Consider the following 26,128-nt stretch of genomic DNA (forward strand, 5'->3'; position numbering starts at 1 on the left):
GGTAGATGTAATAAATAAATATAAACAGAAGTGTTACACTAGAGGTGTAAAATATAAAAATAGATGTAATGTAAACAGAGGTAATTGCACTTGTAAAATAGATAGGGTAGATGTACAAAGGTAGTTGCACTTGAGGTGTATATTGCATCAAGGATATATTGCACAGACAAATGTATTTCACATTCAGTGTACAGATGCAGCATAAACATGTAGTATTTCCCTGGAAAATATGTGAATTAAATTATGCCCCCTGAGGAGATTTTACCAGTCGATCCTGCAGATAATCTGCTGTTGTTTCCAATAACATTGCAACTGCACCCATTGGTGCACCCCCGAGGAGGTTGGCAGCGAGCCTTGTGTAGGTAGACCTTTGTAAAGATTTTAATATAGTTATTTGAACAAAAAAAGATGCAGAACTCAACGTTTTATGCATGCATTACATACATGCATGCCATATCTTGCAGTGTTAGCTCAGTGGTGGTTGTTCTTCCTGATGAAGTTGTTACTGTTCTTGGTGCAGCATAAACATGTAGTATTTCTCTGAAAATATGTGAATTAAATTACGATGCCCCCTGAATAGATTTTACCAGTCGATCCGGCACATAATCTGCTTTTGTTTCCAATAACATTGCACCCATGGGTGCACCCCCGAGGAGGGCGGCAGCGAGCCTTGTGCAGACCTTTTTTGAAAGTTGGATTTTAATATACTGTGTTGCCCCCGGGGAATTATCTACATGCCGAATTCACCCTTTCATACAAATACATTAAAACGTATGTTGCGATCATTGTTCTAGTAAACTTAAAGGCGAGTGAACATTGAATTGGTGGTTTCATGAATGGGGTTTGGCGCTATTTCGATCCACGTCGGTGTCGAGTGACTTAAAAGTAGCCAACTGTTGTATTTCCTCACAGTGAGATGTGTGCTGTCTCGTTATAGATATGGTTGGATAGTTAGCCGAATTTATCGAGAGCATAAATGCAGTCTTTATTGGTAATAAAAAGGCATGTTAATGAGCCGTGCAGGGGCTAAAAGAGAGAAGTGTAGCCGGCTAGATGTAGCCTGCAGTCGGTCCTCCCCTCCTGTCGCGGCTGCAGCCAGCGGAGCCGCTGCTACTAAAAATGGAGTCGAGACTCTGCCTCTGTTTACAATATGGCGACCTCACTGCTCTTGTTTCTCCCTATTCCACCGCCATCTTACCAACCTTTACCATTCGGCTTTAAAAAACATGCTTTATATATAACATGGAGGAAATGTGTGTCATTATGTGAGCTGGTGTAGCGCCATGACTTCATGCTTCTCGTGGACATGTTGTTAGAGAGCTCAGTCCCGTTGTACAGTAACCGGTTTCGCCGGTGAAGCTTTGCACCGATTGACTCCCCATCGTTAAACATCTTGCTTTGCATGATTTATTTCAACTTTGACATTTGGAAGAGTTCAGTTTCAGACTGTCACTTTGGAAACGACACAAACAGAAACGTTTTTATCCAAATATGGTCAGGCATGTCTTCATCTTCACACATGTATATCATATTACTGCATATTGGGAAGAAACATGCTGCTTCCATGTGTGTTGTCTTAAAGGTAGTGTCACACAGGGGTAGCTCTTTATGAATGTTGCTTATGATTGGGAGGTTTTTAGGTTGTAGATATAGACTTAGTTTCAGATGTAAGATAAGATAAGATATTCCTTTATTAGTCCCACAGTGGGGAAAAGTGCAGTGTACAGCAGCAAAGGGGATAGTGCAAAAACCAAGATGCATCAGCTAACACAGTAAAAAAAAAGAGCTAAACAAAGTGTAACAAAATATGAACCATTTAAATAAAAGGAAGTATAAAAATAGGAGCAGTATATACAGTATTGACAATAAACAGACTATTAACACAATTGCACAAGTGGAAAATGATATTGCACAGTGAGAATGAATGAATGAATGAATGAATGAATGAATGAAATTCCACCTGAAAATATCAGGTTATTGTCAGTTTTTGGTGTGTAAGTGGTCTACTGGGAGCAGTGCTGGTTGTGGAGTCTGACAGCTGCAGGAAGTGTCCTGCCTGTTATAAATCAATCAATGATATTTCCCTGCTTGACTCATAGTTGTTCTGTCAACCACTGGTCACATGGTCCTGAGGTATTTTTTTTTTCATTTTTGAACCATGGTGAAATTTAACTGGAAATGTATCATTATTATTGTTATATAAAGTTAATTAGACAATTTAGAATCTTGTATATTACTAATTCATGTTCCAGCGGTTGTAATACAAATGTAAACAAGTTGGAAATTGAGATAACTTTTTTGCACATTGTTGACATGCATTTTCTTTGTTGTAATGCAATTGTCAGTTCACTAGTTGTAACACTGGAATGTTGGATAACTAAGTGGGGAATATGGTTGTAACCAATGAGGAAATTAATGTTATTTTTTTCACAATCATGGAAATTTTCCTATTCACGTTAAATTAGACAACATAATTGTGGAGCACAATATATATATATACATATCAATAATATGTTTATTTATTTTGCACTTTTCTTTACAAATTTACGAAGTTCTTTCCAAGGAAAAAAAGATAAAGACGAGATAAAAACTAGAAACGGCAACTAGGGATGCACCGATATCGGGCCGATACAGACTCAAATAGCGGCATCGGGTATCGGTGACAATGTGGTCGATCTATTCAATTCAGTTCTATGTTTATATGCTATATACATTATGTACTGGAATTTTAATTCCTGTTTAAGTTTTGACCAATTTGTTGCTGCATAAAAAAAGGTTCACACCTGAATTGTAAGTCCTGGTAATTTTGAAGATTTTTTTTACAAAGTTGCTGGTGTACGATTTATTATAATAAATAGCAATTAAATAAATGTACATCTATGTATTTATTTGTTACATTTGGTTTTACAAAGTAAGGAAAGCAATGTTTAAGTTGAGCCTGATGTTGCCTTACACGTACAGGAATGATCCAGTCACTTCCACACAGTGAGGCATACAGCTTATTAATTAAAAACTTGTATAGGATCGGTACTCGGTATCGGCCGATACCCCAAAGCCCAGGTATCGGTATCGGGACTGACAGCAACAATGTAATAGAATACAAATAATAATATTATGACTGCATACATGGATGTTATATGATAAAGTTTATTAATTTGCTTGCATTGATTATGAACCTAGTCAGTGATTATTGTGTTTTACCTTCTTACAACAGCAACCCACCTCTAAGTGAAGAAATGCTTCCCCCGGGGGAATGGATGTGTCACCGCTGCAATGTTCGAAAAAAGGTGAGTGGCAGGTCTTCTCTATTACACACCCAATCCTCCACCAATGTTAATGTCATGCTGCTGTCAAAATGAAGAGAAAAAGTATGCTATATGGACTGATGAATCTTTCCTTTGGTCTTTGTTTGCTGCCATCAGAAGCGAGAACAGAAGTCAGAACAGACCAACGGCCTACCGGAGAAGTCCTCATCTAAGCGCTCCGTGTCCCCGGCCGTGGAGCTGGAGCTCAACGCCGGCCCACTGCGGCTCGACGGCCTGCCTCCGGGGGCCGGAGCAGCAGGTCCCGGCCTGCGAGTGGCTCAGGTACGCCTCTTGGACCGCAGGACCAGCAGCAGGCCGAGCAGCCGGCCCGGAACGCCCACCTCCAACACTTCGTCCACCCCGACCCCCTCCGAGGAGCAGAACGACGGGGAGGAGGAGGCAGCAGAGCCCGAGGATGAAGTTCTGGGCTCAGAGCACGAGGGTGCTACGCTATCCGCTCCGACTCCACGCCTCCTCAAGAGGCCCTTTCAGCTGCTAATAGCAGCCGCTATGGAGAGAAACCCTACGCAGTTCCAGCTGCCCAGTGAGCTCACCTGCACCACTGCACTACCAGGTCAGCCATAATGATTGCCTAACCTTTCACCGTGAAATTATACTGTATTTATTTCAACAAGTGAAGAAAAAATATTTCAGGGTATAGGGAAAGAGGGTTCTTCACTTTGTAGGCCTGCCACGATCGATAGTTTTTTGGTGTATTACTATATATATGCCTATGGATTACAAATATAAATCAAAGATAGATGACATCTGGGGCATTAACAAGACCAGATACTCATCTATAACTGAGTTTGATATTTAATTTTTTTTTTATGGTATCTCACACATCATAATAAATATCCAGTTTTGTTGATGGCCTGGTGAATCTTGGTTTCTCAACTTCTCTGGCTCGGTAACCTATTTTAGGTCTCAAATTACTAATAACTCCAACAGTTAGAGATCTGCCAAGTTGTCATGTTAATCTGAGTTTAGCATATTTTTTATATTTTATTCATTTGTATTTTAGATTATTTTATGAGTAGATGAGGGAAGCTGTGGAAAGTGTGTATGTATTAAAACAAAGTACTGCGTCTTGGTTACAAAATGTGTCCTGAAATGTATTGAGCACTTCAGCAGATTTCTGGTACATGACAGCATAAAGATATCTGGTTTGGATTATTTGGATTTCTAGGCAGCAGTAAACGGAGGAGAAAAGAGGAGCTACTAGGGAAGCCATTCAGGAGGCCTCAGCATGAACTGGATCCCAATGGTCTGGTCCCTCTACCTGTCAAAGTATGCTTTTCTTGCAGCAGGTAAGTACCAGATTACAGTATGTACAAAGATGTACACACAGACCTGAAATGTTTCATATCTTGTACTGATTTCCTTGTGTTTCCTCCTCACAGGAGTTGCAGGTTGGCCCCCCTGATCCAGTGTGACTATTGTCCCCTTCTTTTCCACATGGACTGTCTGGACCCTCCACTCACAGCTTTACCTGCTGGCAAATGGATGTGTCCAAACCATGTTGAGCACTTAGTGGTAAGAGGCATTGTCTTGGCTCAGAGCTTAACCATCTTTTTTTTTTTTTTTCTTGCCAACAGAATGATAATTTTTTTCCATTTCAAATGTTTGTCTGATGTCCAGCTGAATCAGAGGAGCCTGAGCCTGTCCAGTCGCTGTCAGCTCTTTGACCATTTCCAGGACAGGATGTCCCAGCACGCCGTCAAGTTGGACTTCCTGCGTAGAGTCCATCGGCAGAACGCACCCAACCGGCGCACAACCCACCAGCACAATAAGAAGACCATGAAGGTAGACCGGCCGCCTCAGTATGAGGGTGTAGAGGCAGATTAGGGATGTTCCTAACGACTAATTTCCCTGAAGTTTAAACAGAAGTTTAAACTTAGACTCGTTGGCTAGTCAAAAACGGTCAACATTGATCACAGTTTAAGGTTAAACTGCCTCGGATGTTACATTGTGTAACAGGGTCCCAGAAATGAAGTTATTTCTAACAGTCACTGTTTGGATTCAGGTGCCAGATGCCATCAAGTCCCAGTACCAGAATCCTCCCCACATGCTGCTTCCTGCAGGGGTGCGCCAGTTGGAGCTGGTATGTAGCGGCGTGCCTGACCACCAGCCCTCAAAGCACCTCACCTCAGAGGCTGAGCAGCAGGAGGTAAGCGGATAACAAATTGGACAACAGTTTGTCCAATATGTCATTTTGTATCAGTGTAATAAGAGTCACCTGCAGCCACAGCTTGTATCTTGTATGCTCTGTATAACAAAAAAGATGTTAATGATTTTGGCAAGTGTGTTAGTGAATCACCGATGGTATGTGGAATGATGTCCATGCGGGTAGAGGCGTTAAAGAACAGCCAATTAATCAAATCGTGCAGCAATGTGGCTTGAAGGTGATATTTGCCTTGATTATAGATGGCTGTGGATTCAGGTAGCAGCTCTTCTCCAAGTAGGGAAATACAAAGTCAAACTGTTTATCAGAAAAACTTCAGTGTTTTAGAAGGTCTGGAAGCCAAGCTAATCTTGCTGCTTCAAACAGCAAACAGATGCATAAAAAGACCCAGAGTCAATGAAAAATCATATTTGCTTCAGTTATTTAAAAAAAGATTTGCAACAAAAGAATACTTGTGATATTTTTTATTTTTTTTCCTGTGAAATAAATTACTCCATTAGATAGGATGGTGTTCTAAAAATAATTGTTGGTTGCTTATTATGTTGTAAAACATGGTTCTGCTGTGTTGGAACAGTGGCTTCAGGATGTCATCGCCCTCCAGTGCAGCATCATGCGACACCTATCCATCAAGCAGAAGGCTTCGTCCGCAGCATCCACCCTGTCGCCAGTAACATCGTCAACAGAGTGGGTTTCTGAGCAGAAAGCCAGTACGAAATCATGTGTAACATCAGAGGGCATGAAAACTCCGTCTTCTTTAGGAAGGACTTCCCTCCCCGACCCCTGCTCTAAACCCTGCAGTACGCCCAATGACCCCCAGGGGGCCTCGCTCTTAAAGGACACCCTCGCAGAGACGGGTGTTTGTAAATGCAGCCCGACGCCATGTCAGAACTGTAGGAAACCCAACGGACCTCTAGCAGAGGAGTGTCAGCCTCCCAAAGCCAACGGACCTATAGACTGTAACAGTGCCTCGGACTCCTGCAGGCAAGCTGAGCTGCAGCACAGACTGATGACCAGTACGACACCCCCGGACTCAGCTCCCGCCTCTGTGCTGGTGAACCACATAGGAGCAGAAACGGTTAAAAAGGAGCCCGAGAGCACTACAGAGGCCTGCGCTCAGAAGAACTGCCCCACTGCCCTGACGATATGGCCCCACAGCGGCCAGCAGAACCACAGGAGCCAGACGGTCCTCCAGCAGGAGTGTATGAGCAGCGATGAAAAACCAACCTACTCCATCACCAGCAGCGCCCGCTCATACACACCACCTAAAGGCAACCAGGAGCACGACTCAACCAAGCTGAGGTCGTCTTCACTCTCTCCAGGTACACATTCCTGAACCAATCAACTGCTCACCGCTGATTGGCTTCACAGGTTCATTAGAGGTTCTGTAGGGATCACTGCAAAAATAACTGTCTTTTAGAGGATGCGACGGTGAGGAAATGTTCCCACCGGTTAATAAACTTGTAACAACACCGTTGTTACCGATTACACCGGACATTTTACAGGAAAAGACGACGGTCAGTGAGTGTAGCTCGCTTACTTTGATATTTAACGTTGGATGTGTTTTCTGGCCTCTCCGGTCCAGTCTTTGCTGCGGGGCCGCAGGGCTCTAACGCTACCTTGCGCCGCGCACAGCGGCTGTGACCGCTCCGTCCACCTCGTGGCGATTGCCTCATTAACGTTATGGTTTCCTTATAGCATTGGGTTTAATATTAAATATTGATTGCTTTTCGCTGAATGATTGCTTTTCACTTCGACACCAAATCCTCCGTCCGTCAACTCTCTCTTGTCCTGCGTGTATGAAATATGACACCTGCTACTCTGAGCTGAGACTCCGTAAAGATGCATTCACTTTCAGTTTATAGCGTCCGTCGTCCGACTATCTATTGATAACATGCCACTGATACGCCAAGATTAACTAAATGGGTTTTATTTCTGTAAAAAAGAAAAACGACGGTGGGTGCGTAATGTAATTGGTGTGTGCCCGACCACCGTGTTACACCGGTAACACCGACTACTGCAACAAGCCTACCGTCTATTGTTTAGAATGCGTATTTGATATTCCCTCATGTTGAATGGTGAACGTTTTGAAAAAATGACATTGCAGTTGTTTGGGAAGAGATCACACCCTCATCGCCAGTAGCTAACGCTACATAACATAAAACATATTGACACTCGGCCTACAGTCGCTGCTCCACGTGTCTCCTAAACCCATGACAACACAAGATGTAGAGTCAGGTGATGTCCGGGGGAAACCTTTTAGTCCAGATAACTATGCTTCTCCTTTCATTGAATCTTAAGAACAAATTTGCCCTTTGGTATGACAATCTTTCACCCGTTTCCTGCTTCATTCTTGCTTTGATCATAGAGCTTATTTGTTTGCTATTTAGTTATTTGAGATAGTTGGCAGAGGTAAACAGTAATTTTGTTTGTCTGAGTCTGAACAGTTCCAAGAAACACCGGTGTGAGAAGTTAGTGTGGTGGCATGCTTCATCTGCCTAGTTATAATGTAGAAGGCAAATGCATGTTGATAGATGTAGCAAATGTAAAATGCCTCAAACTAAATTCATTATTAATGTTATAGCATCTTCTCAGGATGTTGTCATTGTAGCGGTACTTTGGTCGTTGTTTATTGTTCAATATGCTGTATCTCGAATTTACTACCCTTCCATTTTTTTTTACATTTAGTCTATTCTTTCTGTCAGTAGTTAATGTCCTTGAGGTCATTTTTGTGTGTTGGAAAATTAAAGTCTACCTAGAGCAATAAGAGGCCAGGCTTAGGTTGTCCAAAAGACTTAATGATTGTAAAAAAAAACATGAAGCTAAAGCATGTTGAGCTACAGAGGGGTGGGTCTAATACCAAACATCTGTACCTTGCAGCACTGAAACAAATCCTACTTTTGTGAGTCTTGACTTGTTGAAGGGTGTTACAGCAAGTCTGTGGTCATTTTTGTAGCTTGTTAGTGTTCAGACATTTGCACTATACACTGCTGGCCACTTTCGCTGAGGTACTTTGCAACACTTTATAACAGCTCCCCCTTCTGGTCACTGGCAAATTGTTCCCGGTGTTTCAAGTGTCACAGAGAAAAACAAATGGAGCTGAATGAGCTGCAGTTGAAATGATAGTTAGGACGTTTTTTTCTTGTACACAAAAACAGATTTAAATAGCATAATACATAGTTTGAAATAGTTTATTCTACATAAATGAATGCAGTTCCCAATCCAGTCAAATGTCCATGAGCAATCCTCCAGATCAATCTCAGTTCTTTGGTGTGTTTCTCCTCTACAGACATAAAGGCTGGTCCTGGACTGATGGGATCACTGCTGCCCAGCACTCTCTCCTCCATCGCTAACCTGTCCAGCTGCATGAAAGATGGAAAGGAGGAGGAAAGAGGTGAGTGTGCTCACTCAATAGTGAGATCTGACAATACTGAGCCATTGCGGTATAGTATGAATGTCAAGTCTGTGATGAAGCAAAGTAACAGTATAATTACGTTCTGATGGTCCTGTGTGTGTGTTTATGTGTGTGTGTGTAGGGATTGAGCTGGACAAACTGGATGCAGAGATGATCAAGCTCCTGGCCTGGCAGAGGATCCAGCAGCTCTTCCCCCCCAAAGTGCCCAGCACTCCACTTCCCCCGGCCACCAGCGCAGCCCCCAAAACCCCAACACCCTGCCCTGACAGTAAGACACTAACTTACACAGCTCAGACACTGCTCGTTGATTAGAGTGTAAGGGTTTCTGTAAATTTGAATTGAATTTCCACGTCTAATTTAGAGACTTTTCTGAAACTATTTCCGAAGTTAACAAGCTGAACCTCTTCCCACCAGGTCAGAAGAAGGTGCAGGCCCGAGCCGTCTTCTACCCTCTGACAGGAAAAGGAGGAGCTGTCAGCATGTGCTATAGGACGTTATATATAGGATCAGGTAAGACATGCTGCATGACAGTAGGGGTGGGCAGTATACCGGTTTCAACACCATCACCGGTGTCACGTTCGGCCACGACATGGATTTGGTTTAACACACACAAACACGACGGAGATACAACGCCCGATAAACTACGCCACACCCACACAGGTTTTCTATGGTTACATACAGGCTACCGCCGTTCCGTTTCGCCACGGAACCTTTTACTTTTCATTTCAGTGCCCATATTAACAGGTTAGAGCGGCCAAACCGACCGGGTGGGCAGCGCGGCTGCAGCCGCTCGTACGTGTGTGGCGTCCAAACAGATAGCGTTGCTGCTGCGGAGCTGCCAGCCCTCAACAGATCGTTTCTACGGTGTATTTTGGGGAGAGAACTGTGCGCATCACTTTGAAAAATTAGGCGACACACTGCGAATCTCTAGATGAGCCGCCCGCAGTCGAGCCGCGCTGCTTTCTTCACGCGGGTTAAGATGTAAAAGGTTATGTCAGCTTTTGGTTTCTTCAAAGAATGTAAATTCAATTAAATGTAATGTAATTCCCAGTTTGGCTGTGGTGAAAAGAGGTGACATAATAAAACAACAGTTGGCTAAATATGTGAAAGAACAACATTTTTTCCAAATATTCTTTATTGCTGAGATCCAGGTTGCTCGACAGTCAGCTACAGTTCACTCACAACTGAAAACAACAGCATGGCTGTTATTATTAACTCTGAATGAATCACATTACATTTACATTATGGGGCCGGCTACCCCTCCAAAAACACATGTAGGCCTATAACTCGTTTTTGATTTGGAGCCAATAAACACATCTGTTTTAAAAAATATATATATATATATTTTCTTTCTTGACCCCCAAGTTGGGAACCCCTGGTTGAGACAACAACTTTGGCTTCCTTTTGTTGAATGAAAGAAAGCGTTTTTTGTAGAAAAATGTGTTTTGTATTACTCAAAGTAAGGTATCCAAAAAAAACATCTGTACCAAATCGTATTGGCAATAATATCAGACAATACGCACCCCAGGCGTGACCATTGATACCCTGTACTTATGTTTTAGTTTTTAAGACACGATAATATGACAATAGAGATGTTATGTGTCTCCTTTTCTCAGTGGAACATTTTTTGAAATGACATGAGTCTGAAACTAGCAGCACTGTATTTGATACCTGTAGAGTTGTAGCATTGCTAAACATTGTCTTCGATGACCATTATTGATTCCCCCCCCCCCCCCCATAAAACTGAAACTCACTACCTTTCTAATGTTTTTGTAAAGGTGCTGACATGGACGTGTGCCTTACAAACTACGGCCATTGCAACTACATATCGGGGAAACACGCCTGTATTTTCTATGATGAGGTATGGGCTTTATAACTGCTGCACTGCTTAAATGTATAAGAATGTTATTGCCTATTAAACACATTAAGGTACTGTTGTTGTTGTTGTTGTTGTTGTTGGACATGGTGTAAATGGTTTGTGTCTGTGTCCTTTTTAGAATACCAAGCACTATGAGCTGCTCAATTACAGCGAGCACGGCACCACCGTTGACAACGTCCTCTACTCGTGTGACTTCTCTGAGAAGGCCTCTCCATCTCCACCAAGCGGGCTGGTGGCCAAAGTCCAAGGCATCATACGTCAGTACATCTCATTCTCACACATTTCAAATTGTTAAAGCTCTCATAAGTATTTGTAGTATGTGCAGTCATCAGTTGGGCTGGGTATAAAAATTACAATGGCAGTCAGTGTACGGTGTACCGATACTAGAAAGGTATCGCAATACCCTGCCGTTTAAAAAAACGGTACGATACCCCGTTTTATTAGTACCGATACTTTAAGAGTGACAGAGTTTTAATATCAGCCGTGAAGCAGCGGGGCCGTGAGTGTGCAGCGCTCTGCTTTGGAGGACAGCATTAGTATTGGAATCCCGCAGGAGCGAGGTGGTTATGATTTTGCTGCTGGTGGGAGCAAGAGGTCAAAAAATAAACTGTAGTGATAACCAGAAGGATGGAGTCAACAAGTGAAGTTGAAAAGAAGATGAAAGCAGGTCATGAACCTCTCGCCGGCTGCACAGTCTGAGCTGGTGTCTAAAACATAATAACAGCGCGGCTCTAATCACCGATGAAATGTACCAATAAAAATTAGATTCACCATCTTTTCTGAATCTGTCCAAGCATCTTCTGTAATTTGCAAACACATAATCCACCAAAGAGCATGTGTTAAAGTATTATTTTAACGTGTGTCTCTGTAACGTGGAATGGACGGAGAGGAAAAGCAGTCAGAGAGTGACTCTTCTCTCTCTTCACACACTCTCTACAGCGCTTTCTACAGTTACTGTGTTGTCTTCCTGATTTTAGCAGCTTTTTTCTCGTCAACTTCTCACAGAACTTTATCTGAATTCATTATAATTTGGTGGGTTTTTGTTTTCGAAGCCTCTCACTGTCTCCCGTGCTGCAATACCACTCTCTGCCCAAACTGTTACTGATGCGCCAGCGGGGGGCGCTGTTTTACAACAAAAACAGCCTTATTAAACGCTGTTTAATAAGCTAAGTGAATCATAAATACTTTATTGATCCCCGGGAGGAAATTACAGTTGTTCCATTTTAGAATAAAAATGTATATAAACATAGAGGGGTCATGAGAAAAATATAAATAAGAATAGATATGAAATGTAAATATGTGTGCATTGTCAGAAATAAATGAAAATATCAAATTAACTATCAAATAAATCACATAACCTCAAGTATAGGGGACATTAGGACAATTAAAAAATGTCGGGTTTGTGCAGGATGTCCCGTGTTGCACTAGTGACGACTCGACTTGCTTGGAACCGTTCTTTTTTTGGTTTTCTAACAATAAAAGTTGTTGATCGTACCTGGTACCTAGTACTTTTTTGGGTATCCTCTTGGTCAAGGTTCCAAGCGAGCTGAGCCGATTCTAGGGCTGTGTATTGGCAAGAATCTGGCGATACGATACGTACCAAGATACATGGGTTACGATTCAGTATAATGCGATACTGTAAGTAAGGCAATATATTGTGATTTTTAAAATCTAATTTTAGGAAAACTGTCAGTATAAAGAACACACCACCAAATCCATAAAATCTGAGTACAATGGGATCTGTATTTGCATTTATCACAGTCCCTGTTACGTATTATAGCACTACTTTGAGCGTACGCAATGGTTTTAAATGAGGCCCCAGGTACCAAAAGCAGGTCAAGTTGAGTTGAGTCAACCGAGCCGAACCACGTAGTAGAAATTTGCCATTCGAGTGCTAGATTTGCTGTTGTTTCCGCCTCCCCTTCTAAACTGCAGTGATAGCGTTCACATGTCACACAGCATGTTGTGGGTGCCTGTTTCCAAATTTCTCCCCGTGTTCTCGGTGCAGGTCGCAGTAAGAAGCGCGAGGACGATGAGGGTCCCAGCTCCGTGGTGGGTTTGTTGCCGGCCGGCGGAGTGATGAGCAGCCAGCCTCAGGGCGGCTCCGAGCCGTCGTGCAGCTGTAAGGCGAGCAGCTCCAGCCTGATCGGAGGCAGCGGGGCGGGTTGGGAGGGCACGGCCCTGCTCCACCACGGCAGCTACATCAAACTGGGTTGCCTCCAGTTTGTCTTCAGTATCACCGAGTTCGCCAGTAAGCAGCCCAAAGAGGAGCAGACCACCACGCCCGCAGCCAGTTGCACTAGCACCAGCAGCAACGGCAGCAGCAGTGTGGCCAGCACCACTACCAGCACCGCCCCCACCACCACCTTCACACAACCACAACCACCACCACCACCACCAACACCAACACCCAACACTGCCACAGTGAGCAGCCCCTCCAGCCAGGATGAGACCGACACTGAGACTGTCCCTCCCCACCAAGTGCCCGTACTGCGCTCCAACTCTATTCCATAACCTGCACAGGAAGTCCCACCCTCCCTACTTTTGTTTTGCACCTTCCGAGTCACAATGAAGGGAAAGCTGCACAGCTGGTTGGTCAACAGGGAAAAGTTTATTTTTTCATTTTTAACGGTTTATATCTTTGCATGAACTTGAAGTATTTTTGACAATCTCTTGTTTTTTTGTTTTTTTTGAATGACTGACCAGTAACCCTCTGTTCACTTCAGACCGTTAGGACTTTGAGCAAACATTATTTACCCATGCTCAACTTTTCTTTTGCCAGTATATTGGTCATGTATGGTGTAACATTATTTTGTCAGTCAACCCATTTAGCACAAACCTTTTTATTTTGTAGTATTGAATTCCATACATTCTAATTTCTTTTGCTGCTTTTGCACCACAGGTAGCTATATATGTATGAAAACATACATGCTTATACACTATAATATGTATATATAATGTAAATATATATGATTCGGTGCCTCTCAATTGGAGAAACATTGGATTTCCTGTAGATTTACCATTTTTTGGTTTTTAACTGTACAGTTCATGGAATTTGTGATACTGTGTAGAGTACCAGAAGTTTTGTGATAAAACTCGTTCTTAGTCTGTACTTTCCGCTGTAGTCCATCTGTAAATACCGTATTGTTTTAGCACTCATTTTAACATCTTGTGCTGCTCTGTATATAAGCACTCTTTGTCTGTACCTGCTTGTCTGTTCAAACCTGTAAATACAGAAAGATTTTCTAAGAACAAACTCAATGGATTTGTGTCCTCTGTTATTTTTCTGGCTATTGTGGGTCCACTTTGGACTTTGATTTTCCACATTCTGCGCCGATTTAGCGGCACTGGCAAAGGTTATAATTGAGTACTTGAAAGTGTTTCGGGAAGGGCTTGTGATTGATGTCATGTTGCTTTTAAAAGTCAGGTAACATGGAGAAAGTAGATTGCAGAAATTATGGCTGGGACAGTGCAGACGGTGGAAGTGCTTTTTGACATCTGGGTCGATATATATAAAAAGCTAGGTAAAATTGTGGTGTTTATTGCATCAAAAATCTAAGAATGACTTCATTTTGCTCATTTTTACAGTTAAGAATAAGTCAGATGCAAAGAAGTTCCTAAGTGTTAAAGGGTAACTTTGGTATTTTTCAACCTGGACCCTATTTTCCCATGTTTTAAGTGACTAATGGGAATAAAATTTTTTTTAAATTAGTCCAGTAATGATTGAGAGTGCTGCAGCCGCAAAACAGGCTGCAATGTAATCCTCCGGGGCGATTCATCACCATCAATGTACGTCCACTTAAAGTGCTTGTTTTTGCCACTGACAGGCTCAGATTGTTATAATTATCTGACAACATTGTGGAAAGGACACTACAGAGAAATAAAATGTTTTTCTTCACCTTTCTCTTGATCCGGTCTGTTTGTTATTGTGTCTTACCAAGTCTCGCTTAAGAAGAAGTCTCGGTCTGAAATGAAATCCCGCGAGAGGTGACATGTTGCCAGAAGACAATAGTGGGAACGTGAGTTTGAGTTGGAGAGAGGAGTGCCGGGAAGAGTTTGTTGAGTTGGAGTACAGAAAGCATAGCTCAGTGTTATCTAAAAGATTGTCAATGTCATGGCTGAAAATGTAGCTGATTTTGGCAACAATGTCTCTTGCAATATTTCAGAAGAATTGAAACCTCAAACGTTGGATGTTTAGATGTTTAATCGATTGGTTTTCCAAAACAGAAAGGTAGAATGATGTTCAATTTTACCCCGTGTCCCTTAATGCACAAGTTTAGATAAGTCAGCTCAGGAAAATATCTTTAGTTTTACAGAAATGTTGTGTCATGGATGTGTACAGGTAAAAAGTCTGTTGTAACTGTGGCCATTATGCCAAAATCACACCACAACCCACACTGATCAGTGAGATTTTAGGTTTTCAAACCTTGTTCATGTGTTGGGCACCTTCTACACCACTAGATGGCGTGGTATGTGTGTAGTTTCTACTGGGATTGAATGGAAGTAAGGCAGTACATATTAATGCATCAATAACTATTCAACACAATAATAAACATTATTCTGAAATGGCCCATTCTGCATAATGACTCAATTTAATGTTTGTACTTTAAGTATATTTTGATGCTAATACGTTTGTACTTTTATTTACAGATTCAGCGCTATCTGTTTTCGTGTTCATGGTTGCTTTTTCAAACTCACCAAAATTCTTGTTTTTTTCATGGCCCAGCCGATACAAATATGAATGCACTTTTTATAATTTATGTAGATCAACTTTTTTCCTCTGTCTGTGTATGTGTTGCAACAGAAAACCTCTGGAGCTCTCTAGAATGATATAAATTTAATTTATTAAAACCAAATTTTACATTTAGAAATGCTTAAGCCAGTGGTTATTTTTAATAGTAAGAGCAAAATTAATAGAATTCTGCTGCATTAAGACCAACATTTTCTGAGCATCTTAAGTTATCAGACTCACAGTGTCTTATCTAAAAATGTAACTATAATGACACAGTTTAGGTACATTTTACACATGATAATTGAAATATCAGTCAGCCATAATGAAAAGTACTTGCACTTGAGTATGACACAGTTGTACTCCCTACATTACTGTAGTTTTTGTTGTCCAAAAACAAAACACACAAATTAGCTGTAATTGAAACTGATTATTTACCATTTATTCCAGAAAAGAAGAGGTGCCATGTATATACAGTATATCATAACTTTCTTTGAACACATCTATTACTATGTCTTCAAAAAAAAAAATCTAGGTAATTAACCCACATGAAATATAATATATTAAAATGACAAAATACATTTTTAATTGTTGGTTATGCCAGATTTTGAATTTATTTGCACTTGCACGGATATCTCCCACTTGTGCAAAACCTGCATGTTGTAATTATTGATGACAACAGCAACAAAACAAAGACCTTTCCATTGCTAATGCAAATGCATGCCTAAGAACTTGTTTAAAAAATACCCCAATGAAAATGTTAAATAGTACAGTTTTGGAGTATAGCTGTGTAATTTAACAGAAATAATCGTGGTTTAGGGGTTTGACGGATATGCTTTTAGAGTGACAATACAATATAAACATTTTTTGAAGCAGGGATAAAAGAAGGCATAAATAATTGGGTTTAATGTTGAATTGAAGTAACCCAACCAAACAAATGCTTCAAAGATGGCAACAGGTGTACTGAAGCCAATGTAGACATCAATTATAGAATTTATAAAAAAGGGCATCCAGCAAAAGATGTATGCACCAAGCACAATACCCAGAGTCTTTGCAGCCTTATGCTCAGACTGCTTAATCAACCCACCTCCTTCTCTGACATTTGAACGATTGTGCATATCTCCAATCTTTCTTACATGCTCTTTGGCCACAATAAATATTTTAGTATACAGGCAAACCATCACAGTGCAGGGAAAGAAAAAGCAGACAATACTGTCCAGGACTCCCCAAAGGGGGTTAAAGAGAAGGTAACAACTGCCAAGGCAGTCTATCGATGCCATGTAATCCTCTAACCCTGCTACGTTGGCCTTTGAGTAAAGTAGTCCATACGAGTAGACAGCAGCCAAAGCCCAGCTAGCACATACCATAATCCAGGCCACTGACATTGTGATATTCCTAGAATAATGCAGAGGATTGCATATGGCTTGTTGTCTGTCAACAGCAATACAAATTAGGTGGAAGATAGACAGAGTGGTGAAAAACACATCAAAACTGGAGTGCAGCAGACAGAAGTCATCACCATAGAACCAGCAGCCGTGAATGGTCCGGATGGTGCTGAAGGGCATCACGGTGACACCCACTAGTAGATCAACCAGAGCAAGAGATACAATAAGCACATTGGTAGGATTATGCAACTGCTTGAAATGACCTATTGACACAATAACAACAGAGTTCCCTAAAATGGTAACCAGCATTCCTAAAGTAAACAGCAAATAGAGGGCAACTTTAGCCCCCACACTGAAATGTGCTCTAACACACGAGGCATTAGAGCCTGGAAAACAGTACTGCTCTTGAGAAAGGTCAAATGACATCATAAGCTCAAAGAGGTATGCCAAAACCTCACAGATAACCCAACAGAGCCCAAACAGAGAGAGGTCCATGGGAGAAACACACTGAAATCTCTGTTTTGTAAGCAAAGACATAGTATAGCGGCCACCTACCAATCACCTGATACCTTGTGACATCCAATCAAAAGCCTGATATTAACATACATGTAACATAGCCCTAGAGACATAATTTTGTTTTAATGTTTGCAATATGCACAACAATGGCCTAAATAACAATTCATAGTTTCAAGAGGAAAATAATTTCATTTTGGAAATGTGTGCAACCAAATGTGTTCAACCAAATGGTGTGTGAGGACAAAGACAATTTCAAGGACATCCCATGCATATGGCCCTCTTTTGGAGATGCTAAAAGAACAAATACACACATTAATACAGGAGGAAACAGTGGAACAATCAGAACAATCAGGACACCATCTCATTTGCATAACACCACAGCAATGTAGGAAAAAGATGAATCACTGTGGAGACAAGAATTTTATGCAGTGGTTGACCTAGTGAGGTCAGAAATTTGAGCGCAGCCAAAGTGCCTGGGGGCTGGACAGCGGCGGAGCAGGAGACCTCAGGTAGACAGCCTGGGTGCAGGGCCGATGGGTGAAGGAGGTCTGGAGGATGCCTAGATGGCAGGGTTGATGGACCAACAAAGTCTCATCCCAACTTGTCACATATTGCCGCTTTGTCACGCCTCATGATGTCACTTTATTTTTGGCGTACATATTTGCCCTTTGGCATCACTTTAGGACTAGGCAACAAAACCACTATAGTTAGGTTTAAGAAAGAACGTCATGGTTGGGTTTAAAACTACTACGATGTACAGTGAAAATGACACTGAACGTTGTGAGCTTGGGACACGAAAGGGACAGCTGATTGTGACGTGAAAGTGGGCAGATGGGTGTTGCCGCTCTGGAGGGCGGTGCCCTAGTCAGGAAAGGCGGCTAGCACCTGATGATCCGTCTGTCAGTCGAGGCAGGGTGCAGGATAGGTGCTGAATACCAGGAGCAGGAGGCCGCCAACAGGAGAGCAGAGCAGGAGGCCGGTGGCAGGACATCAGAGCACTAATCACCCCTCCATGGAAGAAATCTCCCCAATTAACCATTTAGGACATCCAGAATCTTGGTAGAGAGGCCATGCGCAGGTAGAAGAAATATACCGATCAGCCACTTTATGACAATTCTGCCTAATATTGAGTAGGTCCCCCTGTTGCCGCCAAAACAGCTCTGACCCGTCGAGGCATGGACTCCACTAGACCTCTGAAGGTGTGCTGTGGTATCTGGCACCAAGCTATCAGTAGCAGATCCTTTAAGTCCTGTCAGATGTGAGGTGGGGCCTCCATGGATCGGACTTGTTTGTCCAGCACATCCAACAGATGCTCGATTGGATTGAGATCTGGAGAATTTGGAGGCAGAGTCAACACCTGGAACTCGTTGCCATCCACATGATGTAAAAGAAAACGTGATTCATCAGACCGGACCACCTTCTTCCATTGCTCCGTGGTCCAGTTCTGATGCTCATGTGCCCACTGTAGGCGCTTTTGGCGGCGGACACGGGTCAGCATAGGCACCCTGACCGGTCTGCAGCTACGCAGCCCCATACGCAACAAACTGCGATGCATTGTGTGTTCTGATACCTTTCTATCAGAACCAGCATTAACTTTTTCAGCAATTTAAGCTACAGTAGCTCTTCTATTGGATTGGAAAACACGGGCCAGCCTTCACTCCCCACGTGCATCAATGAAGCTTGGCCGCCCATCCCACATGAGCTGCAGTTTTGGAGATGCTCTGACCCAGTCGTCTAGCCATCATAATTTGGCCCTTGTCAAAGTCGCTCACATCCTTACGCTTACCCATTTTTTCTGCTTCCAACACATCAACTTCAAGGATAAACATTTTCACTTGCTGTCTAATATATCCTACCCACTGCCAGATGCCATTGTAACAAGATAGTCAATGTTATTCACTTCACCTCTTAGTGGTCATAATGTTATGGCTGATCAGTGTATATCTATGTTGGCCTTGTTCCTCACTCTATGACAGGTTTGGTCGATCAGCTGTGGGCCCTCTGTTGTCTCATGTCAAACTACACGGGACCACTGGACATCAAAGGGGGCAAACCAGTCTGTAGAGCACGAATGTGTTTGGTAGAAAAATTGTCATGGTTTGGTATTTTGAGAGGCCTCAAAGACCTTCACACTTGGCATGCTTTATGTGAGGAGGCTCTGGGTATCTGGAGGTTAAAATAAGATGAAGACCATGATGATGTTCCCGAGTCCCATCCCAAGATCCTTTTCGGCATCGGATACCCAGCTGTTCTATCCTTCACTGCTCCCGGGGATAATAAACATTGTTTCGATGACCCAAAGAAGGCCTTGCAGTGCATAAAAAAACCTTTGAACGTTGCCCCAGATAATGGACTGCTTTTACGGTTAGTGTTACCCCTCTACCCAGAGCTTACTGAACTAACATTACACTGGTAAGATACTCTGACCAACTGTTAACTAACCATAAGACATTTGGCCAGTGAACTTTAATAATTTCCCAGGCTTTTTCGAGATCTACAAACATTTATTTAAAGTTTGGATTAAAATAAAAACAAAGGCATTTAAACCTAATGCAAATATATAAATAGCATACTCAACAGTACTGTCATAAATCTATAGTTCTATAGGTCTATAATGTAATATTCTCTTTATTATAGGGTGGTACATTATCGATTAGTCAACTTGACTAAATTGTAATGATGTTAATTGTAAAATAACAATCACAGTAGCAATCTAATCAAATGCTCAACGAGATTAAATGTTTATGTGGTTAACATTGTGTTACCCCTCTACCCAGAGCTTACTGAATTAACATTACACTGGTAAGATACTCTGACCAACTGTTAACTAACTATAAGGCCAGTGAACTTTAATAATTTCCCAGGCTTTTTCGAGAACTACAAACATTTATTTAAACCTAATACAAATATATAAATAGCATACTCAACAGTACTGTCATAAATTTGTCAGAATATGCACCTTTATGGTTGAAGAATGGGGGGTGAATATTTTCAGATTGACAATGAGATAAAAGCATTTCTTAAACCAAGGATAAAAGAAGGCATAGATAATTGGGTTTAATGTTGAATTGAAGTAACCCAATCAAACAGATGCTTCAAATATGGCAACAGGTGTACTGAAACCAGTAAAGGCATCAGTTATAGAACTTATAAAAAAGGGCATCCATCAAAATATGAATGCACCAAGCACAATACCTAGAGTCTTTGCAGCCTTATGCTCAGACTGCTTAATCAACCCACCTCCTACTCTGTCATTTGAACATTTGCTCATATCTCCAATCTTTCTTACATGCTCTTTAGCCACAACAAATATTTTAGTGTACAGACAAACCATCACAGTGCAGGGAAAGAAAAAGGCAGTAATACTGTCCAGGATTCCCCAAAGGGAGTTAAAGAGAAGGTTACAACTGCCAAGGCAGTCTATCGATGCCATGTAATCCTCTAATCCTGCTACATTGGCCTTTGAGTAAAGTAGTCCATAAGAGTAGACAGCAGCCAAAGCCCAGCTAGCACATACCATAATCCAGGCCACTGACATTGTGATATTCCTAGAATAATGCAGAGGATTGCATATGGCTTGTTGTCTGTCAACAGCAATGCAAATTAGGTGGAAGATAGAGACAGAGGTAAGAAACATATCAAAACATGAGTGCAGCAGACAGAAGCCATCACCATAGAACCAGCAACCATGAATGGTCCGGATGGTGCTGGAGGGCATCACAGTGACACCCACAAGAAGGTCTGCAAAAGCAAGAGATAAAATAAGGACGTTGGTAGGATTATGCAACTCCTTGAAATGACCTATTGAAACAATGACAACAGAGTTCCCTAAAATGGTAACCAGCATGCCTAAAGTAAACAGCAAATAGAGGGCAACTTTAGTCCCCACACTGAACTGTGCTCTAACACACGAGGTATTAGAGCCTGGAAAACAGTACTGCTCTTCAGAAAGGCCAAAAGTCATCATAAATTCAAAGACGTATGCCAAAACCTCACAGATAACCCAACAGAGCCCAAACAGAGAGAGGTCCATGGGAGAAACACACTGAAATCTCTGTTTTGTAAGCAAAGACATAGTATAGCGGCCACCTACCAATCACCTGATACCTTGTGACATCCAATCAAAAGCCTGCTATTAACATACATGTAACATAGCCCAAGAGGCATTATTATGTTATAATGTTTGCAATATGCCCAACAATGGCCTAAATAACAATTCATAGTTTCAAGAGGAAAATAATTTCATTTTGGAAATGAGAAGATGTGTGCGACATACTTGGTTGTTTCCAACCAGATAGTGTGAGGACAAAGACAATTTCAAGGATATCCTGTGCATATTGCCCTCATTTGGAGATGATAAAAGAACACATACACACATTAAGACAGGAGGAAACAGTGGAAAACATTTTGGCAAACACCAGGGAATGAGCAGCATGCAACCTAAAGTTGCCAGACACCAGCTGAACAATCAGGACACCATCTCATTTTCATAAGACCACAGCAATGTAAGAGGTAGCAGAAAAAGATGAATCAATGTGGAGACAAGAATCTTATGTGTAGTGCATAAAAAAAACTTTGAACGTTGCCCCGGATAATGGACTACTTTTACGGTTAGTGAGCCTGTGTTATCCCTCTACCCAGAGCTTACTGACTTAACGTTACACTGGTAAGATACTCTGACCAACTGTTAACTAACCATAAGACATTTGGCCAGTGAACTTTAGCTTTAACTGTTAGCACACTGTAACTAGTTATGATCAGTTCATTCATAAAGACTAATAATGTCTTGTTTTTTTATTTTATATCTTTATTTTATTTTCTTCTCATTCAAATTTTCTTAACTTTATTGTGATAAGCAGGAGGGTGGGGCGTTCAGGTAAATCAAGATATGCTGCCCGGTCTTGGGCTCATACCACCTTCTCTTCACTTCATCACGTCATATGTTGAAAAAAGATAGATGTAATTTCACGAATTCCCAACACGAAATATTCTGCTTCAAGCCATATTTGTTGGCATTTACTCTTTCAAAAATAACATTCACTGCGGTCAGAAACAGTTTTCTCTTCGGCACACACCTGTGTTAACAGGGCAGTCTAGCAGCAATCTAACAGCACCAAGAACAACAAGAACAGGCAGAAATTGGGACACTATGAGTCTGAGATATTTGTTAGGTTCTGTTTTCTTGTTCCAGCATTACATTTAGTTGCTTTTGAGACTCTTTCTTATAAGACCAGGCGGAGATGTATAGCAGAGCTTATTTTTATGAGCATGCTCCGCATGTAATCTAATAATGTGTTTAAAATCTAGGCCTCTATATTTATATGTTTCATAGGCTGTGCGATGCTGTCAGAGAATATGCAATATGTTACTGTGGAAATAAGGATTTGATTGAAGAAAAAAATGCATTTGGTATTGTTTGGTTTACAGACAATTTGTATGTTTTTTCAATAACGATTAATCAATTGATTGATCGTTAGTGTTACCAATGATCGATTAAGGAAATTGATTAAAATTTGCATCCCTATTAAAAACATAAAATGTTCGGGGCTTTTGAAACATCCCGGGCTGGTGCCCCAGAAGCCACCCCCTCACTCCGCTCCTGCCTCTGAGGTTGGTTAGCAATGATTTGCTGTTTTATCTAAATTACATATAAATATAGAAACAAAGTGCAGATAATCTGGCACAGATGGGTTAAAAACTTCTACAAAATATGGGACTTTTTAAACAAATTAATCAATTAAATTAATCATTACCTAAGGCTTTTTCGAGAACTGCACACATTTATTTTCAACCACTTCTTGGACCTTTTCCCTTTTTGATTTCATTTCATGTAATTAGCTGCATGTAATGCACATAGTGTGCAAACTGTAAGCAGGATAAATATGAAGAAACACACAAAACCTGTCTTTGATATCAGTGTTTAATTTTATTAGCATGCCAAATCGTGATTTACTTGAGTTTCAATGACAAATTATAACAATTTATAGCAGTTATTCATAATGACTCCACTAGTAAGTGTACAATGCCATAAAAACAATGAAATGTCTTATGTACCTATGTTGGACACCATAAACCATAGGTCTATAATGTAATATTCTCTTTATTATAGGGTGGTACATTATCGATTAGTCAACTTGACTAAATTGTAATGATGTTAATTGTAAAATAACAATCACAGTAGCAATCTAATCAAATGCTCAACGAGATTAAATGTTTATGTGGTTAACATTGTGTTACCCCTCTACCCAGAGCTTACTGAATTAACATTACACTGGTAAGATACTCTGACCAACTGTTAACTAACTATAAGGCCAGTGAACTTTAATAATTTCCCAGGCTTTTTCGAGAACTACAAACATTTATTTAAACCTAATACAAATATATAAATAGCATACTCAACAGTACTGTCATAAATTTGTCAGAATATGCACCTTTATGGTTGAAGAATGGGGGGTGAATATTTTCAGATTGACAATGAGATAAAAGCATTTCTTAAACCAAGGATAAAAGAAGGCATAGATAATTGGGTTTAATGTTGAATTGAAGTAACCCAACCAAACAGATGCTTCAAATATGGCAACAGGTGTACTGAAACCAGTAAAGGCATCAGTTATAGAATTTATAAAAAAGGGCATCCAACAAAAGATGAATGCACCAAGCACAATACCTAGAGTCTTTGCAGCCTTATGCTCAGACTGCTTAATCAACCCACCTCCTACTCTGTCATTTGAACATTTGCTCATATCTCCAATCTTTCTTACATGCTCTTTAGCCACAAAAAATATTTTAGTGTACAGGCAAACCATCACAGTGCAGGGAAAGAAAAAAGAGGCAACACAGTCAAGGATTCCCCAAAGGGAGTTAAAGAGAAGGTAACAACTGCCAAGGCAGTCTATCGATGCAATGTAATCCTCTAACCCTGCTACATTGGCCTTTGAGTAAAGTAGTCCATAAGAGTAGACAGCAGCCAAAGCCCAGCTAGCACATACCATAATCCAGGCCACTGACATTGTGATATTCCTAGAATAATGCAGAGGATTGCATATGGCTTGTTGTCTGTCAACAGCAATGCAAATTAGGTGGAAGATAGAGACAGAGGTTAGAAACATTTCAAAACATGAGTGCAGCAGACAGAAGCCATCACCATAGAACCAGCAACCATGAATGGTACGGATGGTGCTGAAGGGCATCACAATGACACCCACAAGAAGGTCTGCAAAAGCAAGAGATAAAATAAGGACATTGGTAGGATTATGCAACTCCTTGAAATTACCTATTGAAACAATGACAACAGAGTTCCCTAAAATAGTAACCAGCATGCCTAAAGTAAACAGCAAATAGAGGGCAACTTTAGTCCCCACACTGAACTGTGCTCTAACACACGAGGTATTAGAGCCTGGAAAACAGTACTGCTCTTCAGAAAGGCCAAAAGTCATCATAAATTCAAAGACGTATGCCAAAACCTCACAGATAACCCAACAGAGCCCAAACAGAGAGAGGTCCATGGGAGAAACACACTGAAATCTCTGTCTTGTAAGCAAAGACATAGTATAGCGGCCACCTACCAATCACCTGATACCTTGTGACATCCAATCAAAAGCCTGCTATTAACATACATGTAACATAGCCCAAGAGGCATTATTATGTTATAATGTTTGCAATATGCCCAACAATGGCCTAAATAACAATTCATAGTTTCAAGAGGAAAATAATTTCATTTTGGAAATGAGAAGATGTGTGCGACATACTTGGTTGTTTCCAACCAGATAGTGTGAGGACAAAGACAATTTCAAGGATATCCTGTGCATATTGCCCTCATTTGGAGATGATAAAAGAACACATACACACATTAAGACAGGAGGAAACAGTGGAAAACATTTTGGCAAACACCAGGGAATGAGCAGCATGCAACCTAAAGTTGCCAGACACCAGCTGAACAATCAGGACACCATCTCATTTTCATAAGACCACAGCAATGTAAGAGGTAGCAGAAAAAGATGAATCAATGTGGAGACAAGAATCTTATGTGTAGTGCATAAAAAAAACTTTGAACGTTGCCCCGGATAATGGACTACTTTTACGGTTAGTGAGCCTGTGTTATCCCTCTACCCAGAGCTTACTGACTTAACGTTACACTGGTAAGATACTCTGACCAACTGTTAACTAACCATAAGACATTTGGCCAGTGAACTTTAGCTTTAACTGTTAGCACACTGTAACTAGTTATGATCAGTTCATTCATAAAGACTAATAATGTCTTGTTTTTTTATTTTATATCTTTATTTTATTTTCTTCTCATTCAAATTTTCTTAACTTTATTGTGATAAGCAGGAGGGTGGGGCGTTCAGGTAAATCAAGATATGCTGCCCGGTCTTGGGCTCATACCACCTTCTCTTCACTTCATCACGTCATATGTTGAAAAAAGATAGATGTAATTTCACGAATTCCCAACACGAAATATTCTGCTTCAAGCCATATTTGTTGGCATTTACTCTTTCAAAAATAACATTCACTGCGGTCAGAAACAGTTTTCTCTTCGGCACACACCTGTGTTAACAGGGCAGTCTAGCAGCAATCTAACAGCACCAAGAACAACAAGAACAGGCAGAAATTGGGACACTATGAGTCTGAGATATTTGTTAGGTTCTGTTTTCTTGTTCCAGCATTACATTTAGTTGCTTTTGAGACTCTTTCTTATAAGACCAGGCGGAGATGTA

At 41.1% G+C, this 26,128-nt stretch overlaps 4 protein-coding genes across 4 annotated transcripts in view; 1 reads left to right on the forward strand and 3 right to left on the reverse strand.

Annotated features, from left to right (window-relative positions):
- Positions 1 to 14,037, forward strand: part of phf12b (PHD finger protein 12b) — a 15,498-nt gene extending 1,461 nt beyond the window's left edge. The window contains exons 3-15 of the mRNA XM_074640065.1: positions 3,215 to 3,287; positions 3,423 to 3,879; positions 4,495 to 4,615; positions 4,709 to 4,841; positions 4,947 to 5,111; positions 5,332 to 5,475; positions 6,065 to 6,809; positions 8,777 to 8,881; positions 9,024 to 9,170; positions 9,317 to 9,412; positions 10,681 to 10,763; positions 10,900 to 11,038; positions 12,790 to 14,037. Coding sequence (XP_074496166.1) covers positions 3,215 to 3,287; positions 3,423 to 3,879; positions 4,495 to 4,615; positions 4,709 to 4,841; positions 4,947 to 5,111; positions 5,332 to 5,475; positions 6,065 to 6,809; positions 8,777 to 8,881; positions 9,024 to 9,170; positions 9,317 to 9,412; positions 10,681 to 10,763; positions 10,900 to 11,038; positions 12,790 to 13,295 — 2,914 coding nt within the window. The 3' untranslated portion in view covers positions 13,296 to 14,037. The remainder of the gene's footprint in view (positions 1 to 3,214; positions 3,288 to 3,422; positions 3,880 to 4,494; positions 4,616 to 4,708; positions 4,842 to 4,946; positions 5,112 to 5,331; positions 5,476 to 6,064; positions 6,810 to 8,776; positions 8,882 to 9,023; positions 9,171 to 9,316; positions 9,413 to 10,680; positions 10,764 to 10,899; positions 11,039 to 12,789) is intronic.
- A 2,288-nt stretch (positions 14,038 to 16,325) lies between these two features.
- LOC141770967 (trace amine-associated receptor 13c-like) lies at positions 16,326 to 17,321 on the reverse strand. The gene has a single exon (XM_074640819.1). It carries the CDS (start codon positions 17,319 to 17,321, stop codon positions 16,326 to 16,328), a length of 996 nt encoding a protein of 331 aa, XP_074496920.1.
- A 3,256-nt stretch (positions 17,322 to 20,577) lies between these two features.
- Positions 20,578 to 21,375, reverse strand: LOC141770817 (trace amine-associated receptor 13c-like). Its single transcript, XM_074640664.1, has one exon. The coding sequence runs from the start codon at positions 21,373 to 21,375 to the stop codon at positions 20,578 to 20,580; it is 798 nt and encodes a 265-aa protein (XP_074496765.1).
- Positions 21,376 to 23,818: 2,443 nt separating this feature from the next.
- On the reverse strand, positions 23,819 to 24,847 carry LOC141770969 (trace amine-associated receptor 13c-like). The gene has a single exon (XM_074640820.1). It carries the CDS (start codon positions 24,845 to 24,847, stop codon positions 23,819 to 23,821), a length of 1,029 nt encoding a protein of 342 aa, XP_074496921.1.
- Between the last annotated feature and the right edge of the window lie 1,281 nt (positions 24,848 to 26,128).

This window comes from Sebastes fasciatus, chromosome 7 (assembly GCF_043250625.1).
Source record: "Sebastes fasciatus isolate fSebFas1 chromosome 7, fSebFas1.pri, whole genome shotgun sequence".
Classification (NCBI taxonomy): Eukaryota; Metazoa; Chordata; class Actinopteri; order Perciformes; family Sebastidae; genus Sebastes; species Sebastes fasciatus.

What these genes read in the sequence shown, in the direction of transcription:
- LOC141770969 (XM_074640820.1), bottom strand. Translation starts at nt 24,847, where the DNA reads ATGACTTTTGGCCTTTCTGAAGAGCAGTACTGTTTTCCAGGCTCTAAT.
- LOC141770967 (XM_074640819.1), bottom strand. Translation starts at nt 17,321, where the DNA reads ATGTCATTTGACCTTTCTCAAGAGCAGTACTGTTTTCCAGGCTCTAAT.
- LOC141770817 (XM_074640664.1), bottom strand. Translation starts at nt 21,375, where the DNA reads ATGACTTTTGGCCTTTCTGAAGAGCAGTACTGTTTTCCAGGCTCTAAT.